This window comes from Poeciliopsis prolifica, unplaced genomic scaffold (assembly GCF_027474105.1).
Source record: "Poeciliopsis prolifica strain line A6 unplaced genomic scaffold, Auburn_PproV2 SCAFFOLD036, whole genome shotgun sequence".
Taxonomy (NCBI): Eukaryota; Metazoa; Chordata; class Actinopteri; order Cyprinodontiformes; family Poeciliidae; genus Poeciliopsis; species Poeciliopsis prolifica.
The window spans coordinates 5000951-5010685 of NW_026562411.1; the positions used below are offsets into that span (position 1 = coordinate 5000951).

The 9735-nt window shown below is 40.1% G+C and overlaps 1 protein-coding gene across 1 annotated transcript; it reads right to left on the reverse strand.

The window, feature by feature from the left end:
• Positions 1 to 453: 453 nt before the first annotated feature.
• Positions 454 to 4915, reverse strand: twist2. The gene is made up of 2 exons (XM_055052746.1): positions 4193 to 4915; positions 454 to 1501 (listed from the first exon to the last, which is right to left on the reverse strand). Exon 1 carries the CDS (start codon positions 4726 to 4728, stop codon positions 4222 to 4224), a length of 507 nt encoding a protein of 168 aa, XP_054908721.1. The 5' UTR covers positions 4729 to 4915; the 3' UTR covers positions 454 to 1501; positions 4193 to 4221.
• Positions 4916 to 9735: the final 4820 nt, after the last annotated feature.

Consider the following 9735-nt stretch of genomic DNA (forward strand, 5'->3'; position numbering starts at 1 on the left):
AGAGAGCATTAATGTGTTTAAGTTGTTCTACAGAACCCCTTTGAACCCCAGCTTACTGCTTATGCTGTGGAGATGCATTTGGGAGAAAAAAAACATGCATTTAAAGAAGCTCAAATTGTCAAGCCTGCAAAATATATTTCTATCTTTGACAGCAGTAGTTTGGCATACCGCTGTCAAAAAAAAGTAAATCAGTTTAATGTGTAGTTCTTGGAAAATTTCAATTATTTAAGTTTTTTTTGGACATCAGCATTCTCACAAAAGCAGCAGGTGGAAAAAGTTTGGTGTTTCCACTCTGGGGCTAAAACACATTTTGGTCCCAGCTGGACAATAAATGATTTCAAAGCAGCATTATTGATGTATTTAATTCCCAAATGATCTCATACGACAGCTTCAGTGTGTGCGAGATAGGAGTTTTATTTTTGCTTCAGTCCCAGAGCGTCGCTTCGCTCCGACAGTCCCTGAAAGCAGCAACCCATCGCTCACAATGAGCTCCTGTTTTACGCTCAGATTGTATCTAGAACCACGTCTGGGAAAGCTGGATGTAAACAGCTGAACGTTTTAAACTCAAAAGAATTTATTCAGTCGTAATTTTGAGGTCTTTTATTTATTTATTTATTTATTTATTTATTTTTCTTTTTTTAAAACCTTAGGCTGAGTTATTGTCCTTATCTGCGGTCGAAGGAGTCGCAGTTTAAACACTGATTGCCTGGTTTTAAAAGCGCACAAACACTTTATGTGGCTGAACTTTATTTCCTGCGCTCTTAATGAAGCTGGATCTTTATGGGCTCTGTTTTTCTTTCTTTCTTTCTTTCTTTTTTTTAAACGGGGTTTTCTTTCCATAACAAGCGCAGAGGGGAGGGGAAAGGGCAACTTCTCACACCCAACACACAGAGGGAAAAATCCCTTCAACGAGAGCCAGTTCTACTTTGTTGTTCAAACATATTAAACCGAACATTTTAATGGGTTTTTAAGTATATGTGAAAAAAACACAGAAGTACATTTTTTTTCTTGTTGTTTAGAAAAAATACCCGTTTAATAAATAAGCAAAAACAACAGTGGAAACTGGACGGAACTCAGAAGGAAGTCGTTGGAATAAACCCCATGCAGCGAAAAGACTCCGAATTGCATTGGTCCCTTTACAGGATATAGTTACACAAATATGTACAATATGCTTTCATATATCTATATATAAATTCATAATCTGGCTTAAAGTCTTTGAAAAACAAAATAAATCTCCATGTTTTTTTTGTTTGTTTTTTTTTAAAGGAAGGCTTTAGAGAGAGTTCAGGCCGTAAATGCGCACAGCTGGCGGATCTGTGTTGGCCCGCTGCGCACTTTGCGCAGTCCTATCCTCCGCGGTGTGATGAATCTGCGTCCACGCACACTCACACACGCACGCAGGCGCACTTCGTGGGCCACATCACGCCTCTGCTCCATCCTTGGCCTCTGAGGTCAATCAGTTCTTCAATAATCTCTTTTACATAATTCGGAAGCAAACAGTCTGAAACAGAAAAAAAAGAACAGAGGAATTCTCATTAAGGCGCACAAATCACTGAAATCCACACAATCTGAATTCTGAGAGAAGGCGGGAAGTCCTTAATGAATCAATTATGAACCCCTGAACTGAGTAAAACCATATGGGCTTTTTTTTATGTGACTGGTCCAGCTGCATATTTATTAGAAGGCACCTGAGGCACAAAACAATAGAGAGCAGTTCCTGCGGGGTTTAATGGTCTCACTCAAATAATATGCAAATGCGCTCAGAGGCCTTTCTTCTGCAGAGAACAACCTGGCTGATTGGATTTTTATTATTTAAACCCAACCAATTGTACTTACGAAAAATAATGTTTTATGTTTCACTTAAAAATATATATTATTATTATTATTATTATTATTATTATTATTATTATTATTATTATTATTATTATAGATATTGGATTTGAAAGGTTAGCTAAATGGCAGGTTTCAAATCAAATCCGCCTGTAAAACATATATTTAATGTTATCTACATGTGGTTCGGATCAGATATGATCATCACCTGATTTTAGCCTAATTCGCATCTTGGTTCATCCTTAACACGAGCAAAAGTTGTAAATAGACCTTTAGTTTATATTCCCTTCGGTATTAAAGGAAATGTAAAGTGGAAGGTGAGAAGACTGCGTTCATAATTAATGTCTACAAAAGTTCATGTCTTTACTCAGACACAGTTTTTAGTCTTCATATAGGTTAAAATATGTTCAACAATTTTTGCCTGAATATAATAAGAAGTCATTGAACGTCTATTTGTGTGACCATTAAAACGTTTCCTAAAGAGTCACTGCAGCAAAGTGTACGAACAGATAAGTTTTAGTTTGGTTAAAAGGGAACAACCAGAACATAAACCAACAAGGCTGCAAATCTACATTTAAAAAAGTCATCTGTAACCGCAGGCTGACTGCTCGTTAATGCGTTCCTCCGTTTTTATTGTCTTGCACCGGCTTGAACTTTTCATGTCCAGCCGAGCTGCCCATTCCTGCGGTCTGCGCGCAGGAAAAGCCTCTATTGCGGATATAAATTAGCCGTGATGGCACCACAGCTGCTGCGCTCCTTTCTCGGCGCACTCCTGCATTGCAAATCCCCTCCCTCCCCTTTAGCACCCATGTCAAGAGGAGAAGTACGAGTCTCAGGTTTATGGCGATTTCCTGTTGGAAACAGGACGCATAGCACCTTCACTATCTGGATATCTGACCCGAGCATCCAGCCGGCTGCTCAGTGATGGCTCTGCTCCGCCTGAAGATCACAAGCTGCAGCTTTCAGATGCAGAGCCGTTACAAGATGCCAGTGCCGGTCAAAGGTTGTGTGGGGCCTGGAGCACAATTAGATTTTGGGGGAAGTCCTTCACCCACCAAGCACCACAAAACCGCTGATTTCATATTCATAGTTTGTGTGTTTCACATTGACAGCAATATATCTTAAATAATGTTGGTCAGTCACACTGTCCACTTAAGTTATTTATCTTACTAATTTGGGCCTGCTGGTGGAGGCCAAGTTTAATCAGTACACTAAACTGGCAGCTTATTATTAGTATTATTCTTATTATTGAAATAGTTTGTTGAAAAAAATTCTCAAAATGAATGAAAAAAATATACAGAAAGAACAGCACTGCTGTTGTTTTCTAATATGTTCAAAGTATTCCACCAGTGAACCTGAATATTAACGGCCTTTTCTCTGTACTTTTGTTTTTAAAGCGACAGCCATCGAATAGACAGGGATGTTAAGTGTAGCTGCATCTGAGTGGAGATAATTCAATCCAAATCCACCTGCAGACATTATGTGACGTTTTATGTTAAGCTGCTTATTAATCTCCCCTTTTGACTATTTAAGATGCACTGATAGGGTGAATATTACCTTTGAATATCTATATATTCATTACTTTTATATGTGATGTGTGATCACGTCTCCATATTTCAAATTTTAAGTCAAAATACTGAACTTGATTAATTTGACTTTACTTTCATTCCTGTTTGTTTCAGTCATTGTTTTATTAATATATTTATTCATTATTTTATACAGAATTGTATTATAAATTCATCATTCTTCTATCTAGTAATTCACTTCCTGTTCCTCATATTCAAACACAAGCATTTTAAAACACTTTCATGTTTTACGCTTTCTACTGACATAAAATTAATTAAAAGTAACTAAAAATAAAATACAATTAAAAAAAAAAAAGATTTCTGCCACTCCTAATGAATTTAATGGAGATTTTCTTTGAAGTGACCTGAACCCAACCTGCTACATACTCATGTATGAACAAAATCAAATTATGATTAGTAGAATATCTGTCCCACTGCTTTTAAAATCATAACAATGAGCTGCTTTTTAAAATCTGAGTGAATTTAAACAAATGTGCGGTTTTGAGTGTGAGAAGGCCTCCTGGGGACCCAGGACGTTTGGAGGCCCTAAGTTGCTGCTTGGCTCGATTCTGCCTCGGGCCGGATCTCCAAAACCCTAATTAGAAACTCAGCTTAGAGACTCATCGGAACAAATAATACAGTTTTTTTTAAAGCCACTCCACAATTTTCCTTTAATATCTCCTGTCAGCTTGATGGGTGCGTGTGAGCATATATTAGTGGAAAATGTGGATGAAAATGACAGAAACGATTACATTTGGGACCATAAGCTGAAGGCTCCCAGGTCTCAGTGTACCCACCGCTTTGGCATTGTGTTTGTCTCGGACTGCTAGTGGGATGCTGACATGGACCAGGCGCCCTCCATCCTCCACACCGAGAACGCGTAACTGAGTCTCTCGTGCGCTACGTAGCTGCAGCTGGACATCTTGCTGTCCATCTCGTCGCTCTGCAGCACCTGGCACAGGAAGTCTATGTACCTGGAGGCCAGCTTCAGAGTCTGGATCTTGCTCAGTTTGTCCGACGGCAGCGTGGGGATAATTTTGCGCAGAGACGCGAAGGCCTCGTTCAGAGACTGAGTCCGCTGGCGCTCCCGGACGTTCGCCAGGACCCGCTGGTTCTGCAGCTCCTCGTACGACTGGCTGCTGCTCGGGCTGGGCTTCTTGCCCCGCTTCACCGGTCCGGGACCGGGGCTGCTCCCGCTGCCGCTGCTGTCCTCTCCGGACTTCTTGCTGTGCCTCCTCTTCCTGGAGAAGCGCTTCTGCTGCCGCTCCGGCTCCTCCTCGCTCGTCACCAGACTATCCACAGGGGAGACCGGGGAGCTGGAGCCCTCTTCCATTTCTTTCTTGAAGAAATGTAGAGACAGGGAGGAAAAAACGGTGTCCACCTTCGAAGCCGTGGTTACAGGATAAATGTAAATCCTTAGAAAGGAGGAGAGGAACTTTCAGAGATGCTCTTCTTCTAACACGCCGAAGCTCACTCTGGCGGCTGGCCCGCGTCTTCTCTCGCAGAAAAGTTTTTTTTTTTTTTTTGTTCCAAAAAAATTTTTTTTGGAAACTTTGTCCCAACTTCAGATGCTAAATAGTTTTGAGGGTGGAAGGGGAGGGGTTTGGTGGGCGGAGGCGGAGGGTGAGTCCTGGGTGCGCCTCTCTCCGATGAGTAGGAGGCTGCGGTGGTTTTATGTATCTGGAGATTATTCGCTGTCACAAGATAAAGACCTTCCTGCTCTTATTTAATTAGTTTCTCCTCAGCAATAAAACAGAACTGATATTTTCTTTTTTTTCTTTTTCTTTTTAAATCCCACAATCAACCAAAATGGAGTAAAAAGCGATACATTAAATCATTCGGCTATTTCAAGTGATATTTATTGAAAAATATATCAAATATGAATCCTTAATTTTATTTTATTGCATCTAGTTTCTTCAGTAGATTTGATGAAAATCCTCCATGAATACCACTGGCTGGTAACGACGTGTTTTAGCCGGAGGGTGCGCACCTTGGAGAGCGATTTACGCGCGGATTCTGGAGAAAAACAGAAAGCTTAACTAACCCTCGTGTTGTCTTGCAGATAGTATACACCACAGGGGCACAGCGATTATCTTATGGTTCATTTTGGACCCTTGAATTATAAAAGCATTCAAACCCCAGAAAAAGAGTTCAAAGCCACACACAAACTCTCTCTAATACACACACACAAACCTGCACCAGCCCCCTCACACATGCACACACATACTACACACATATCAAATAAACTGGATTGATGTACGAATTGAACTTGCATTTGACCTGCACCTGTAATCTCTATCTGCAGCTAAACCCCCCACATCACACAAGTTCCCAAACACAACAAAATACAATCATAATGAAAACCAATCAGGTATAGAAGATGTGAAGCTACGCTGAATCCGAGTACCGCTGGTTGGTTCCTTGTTTAACTGTTTAACAGGTGCTACGTTGTATGTTTGCACACACTGTCCTACATGGGATGTTCAGCACGAGAAGTTTAACATCTTATGTTGAATAAATTCCTGAGCTGAAGATGTTCAACATAGGAGCGTTTTCATATGATAAAGAACCTCTTCATGGTATGAAGATTTTCTTGAACGTCTCATGTCGAACATTTTGGGGTAGGACAGGATGTTCCTCGGTTTATATTGAAGATGTTCGACATAAGAACATCTTATAAATTCAACACTTTAAACAGAAAAAAAGTTCCAAATTGTTGACTTTTTGTTCCCTTTCAGTATATTTAATTCAGAAGTAATAGTTACACATTTACATAATTACAATAATAAACCCTTACTGTGTAAAAGAAAACTGTGGCAACACTTAGTTTGTGGTAAAAAGAAATGTGTGTCATAATTTTGATCATCTTTTTGTATTGTGTAACAAAAATACATGATTAAAAAATATTTAAATTGAGTCGAGTTGATAAATATCAGATTGTTTCATCATGCAAAATAAATTGTAGATTTCAAATTCAATTAATTTGCTTTATTCTGGGAGTTTTATCAGAATTTTGACCTGCAGGACAAGGAGAGTAAACAGAAAGTTAGGATTGCACGGGGGTTAAAACTCACTTGTGTGGGTTTCTCAGATCCTAAAGTGATAAAGGGAAACAGGACGGAGGATTATTTTTTCCACCAAGCAGCCCGCTCTCTCCAGTGTGCGCGCCACGCTTCCAGACTCTCCCTTCACCCGCGTCCGTTTATCCACGCAGAAAAACGCGGCGCGCAGGTGGCTTACATTAGACCATCTGAAGAATCTCAGCACATGTTTTCCAGGTTTTATCACATCGGCTGACTGCACCTGTTTTGATTTGAACCCTAACTTGCTCAGTGGTGTGAAGGTGAAAATACTTAATAAATACATCTCCTCCTGCGGGAGCATGGTCCCACGGAACTGTTTGGACAAATACATTTGATTTGAATTCATTCGTTGGAAAAGAAAATGTTTTAATTACTCATTCAAAACGTCTTGGTTTCTGAGGGAGGCCTGTTTCTTTCAGTAACTCTTTAAAACGGGAAATACAAGAGAACATGATATTCAAGTAAGATGATTTCTGATTTTGGTGAGTTATGACACAGTTACAAGAAAACAACTGGTTACCTAAACCCAAAAAGAAGTACATTTTATGTTGTATTGTATTTACCTCTTTCCTACCATCACAACCATAAACAGGAGTTCATCTCATCTCTAATCAATAACTAGTGTTTCTCAGAAAAAGTAATGCATGAGTTAAACTTCATTGTTTTCTCCTTAAAGAAAGGTTATTACCTGAAAATGAGTGAATTATTAGTCAGAATTGTGTTGAACTGTCTTGTGTTAGGAAGTAAATTAACAAAACTGACACTCCAGGAAAAAAATATGTGAAAAGATCAGATTTCATTATCAGCATTGTTTGTTTTACCCATCCAGGAGAAACTGCTCGGCCGCTGCAAATGAGGTGGAACCCATCACCTCCTGCTTGTTGTGCAGCACAGTTCGAACCCATGAAACGCATGCTTGTTTATGCTGGAAAAGCCTGGTCTGCTTTGTGTTTCAGGCTCCACTTACTGTCACAGCATTTTTCACGCAGCGCCGGAGTCGTGATCCAGACTGCGGCGATCTGCAGGATACAGCCTGGTGGTGGAGACTGTAATGCTTCACATGTGCCAGGAGGAAAGTTTATGCACACTTGCAGCATGAAAGAAGGAATGTGAACTCTCGGAATCACACATACACGCACGCAGACACACTTTCCCTGATTGTGACCTCTGATCTTCAGCTCCACCGCTCAGCTGCAGGAGGCCTCCGCGCTCGGGGGAGAAGGTCCTGACTTTGTAGAAAGCAAAGTGATCCTGTGCAGCATCTGTGAGGTAAGCTGAGAAACGCACACACCGATGACAAGGGGGTGGGTCTGCCAGCAATCTTTTCTATTCACTGTATCTAGCAGCCAGCTATTCATTACGGACAGTGGGGATTATGATTTGCTAAAAGCCATAGTAATGAAAGAGAGAGACTTGGTTTTTGGGAGAATTTTTATTCCTTCCTTTAAAGTCAGGAACTTACATACACCAGGTGTGTTTTCACACCAGATAGTCCAGTTGACTCAGTTTGATCGGGAACCAAAATTGCAACATTTGTTACATTTTCAACTGCTGCTTTTGGGGTTCACTTTCACCTTGCACTGTGCCAAACGAACCAATCTCTTTAAAAACCTGTTCCCCTCCTCACCAGTGGTGGCACTGCACCAAGAACCACTGGAAGAAAAACCTCTGAACAAGACACTGAGTGCAAGTGCATCTTCCTTTTTCAATTGATGTGAAGAAGAAGAATTTAGCACCAGATTTTAAAAATCTGGGAAATAGTTCCACTCTTTGTCTTTTATTAATTTTTAAAGTGATAACTTAAAAACCTGTTTTTACTCAACTCTTGGAGATAAGACAAAATTAATAAAAAGTTAACTTAACTTACAGCTGTAATTTTGTCTTTCACAAACTCACACGTTGAAATTCAAAATCTAAAACTTGCAGGATTTCTTTGACTGGCAGAATAGAAGTTAGTTTAACACATAAATGTGGCCCAAATGTCTTACAGCTTCATTCAGATTGACACCGATAGTCAAACAGTTTCCTGTTCATGAAATTCTTGAGTATTAATAATTCTTTGACTGTTTCTTCATCTATTCATAATAACAGATTTTATAAAATATGATAACCTCATGATAACCTCAGTAAAGTCTGTGAGCTGTTTGTTTGTGACAGTAGATCTTCAATCCCCTGTGGATGCTGGGAAGTGATTCATGTTTATCTCACATGATGTTCTTTGTGAATCTCAGTCTCCAGAATCCCCCCTCTGAGAGGAGTGGTGGGAGATAAAAAAGAAGAATATTCACAGAAAATGAGGTGAGACAGAAGAAAGAGAGGGATGGCCTTTCTTTGCAGATCAAAGATGAGCCTGGGCTGTAACTCAGCGGAGCAGGGTGACGTACTTCTGTCTTGTCTGACACCTCTGAAATGGACTCCACATGGATTCGAGGGCACAGCCTCTGTGATTCTACATCCTCTGAGTTGTCACAGACCCACATCCTGGCTACACGCACCGCCATCGGCCTCCCGAGGACAAGACATGGAGATGACTAGCGAGATGGAGAGGTGATGAGAGACAGGAAACAGGTTTGGCACGGAACGAGGGAACAGGACCAGTACGAGTAAAACCCGGCCAAACGTATGGAGCTGAAATGATTTATAAGACGCTTTGATCTGACACTAACGTGCGATTTGTTGGAGGAGCTTTACTGTCTGTGAGGATGCCAGGATCAGTCACCTTTGACTTCCACCACCTCCGCCAGAGTGCGGCTTACCCCGGATAATTTTAACGAGGAGAATCAAAGCACATGTCTCCTTGTATTTTTGCATCTGCCACAAACTCAAGCAGTTCACCATCACTTTCTCATCACCTACATCAATATGTCTTATATTAGTTTCCCAGTGATTCATATTTAAGCTTTTTCACATTTTGTCACAATTATCTTGAGCTTCAAAATATTTGAATAGGACTTGATTTGAAGTGGTAGACCAATACAAAATAATCTGTGACTGTAAAGTAAAACAAAACACACATGGTTCAAATGAAAAACAAAACCTGAAAAGAATTAAGTGCATTTGTATTTATACCCATTTAATCTAAGAGCTCTAAATAAAACCCTTCATAAATCACATAATTAGTAACAAGAGTCAACCTGGGTTTGATTTGATGGAGCAGAAATTCACAATTCTTTCAATATTAGTGGTGAATTTCATGAAACTGTTAGTAGGAATAAGGAGGGAGATAAATAGATTCAAATCCTGAACGAAAACATCAG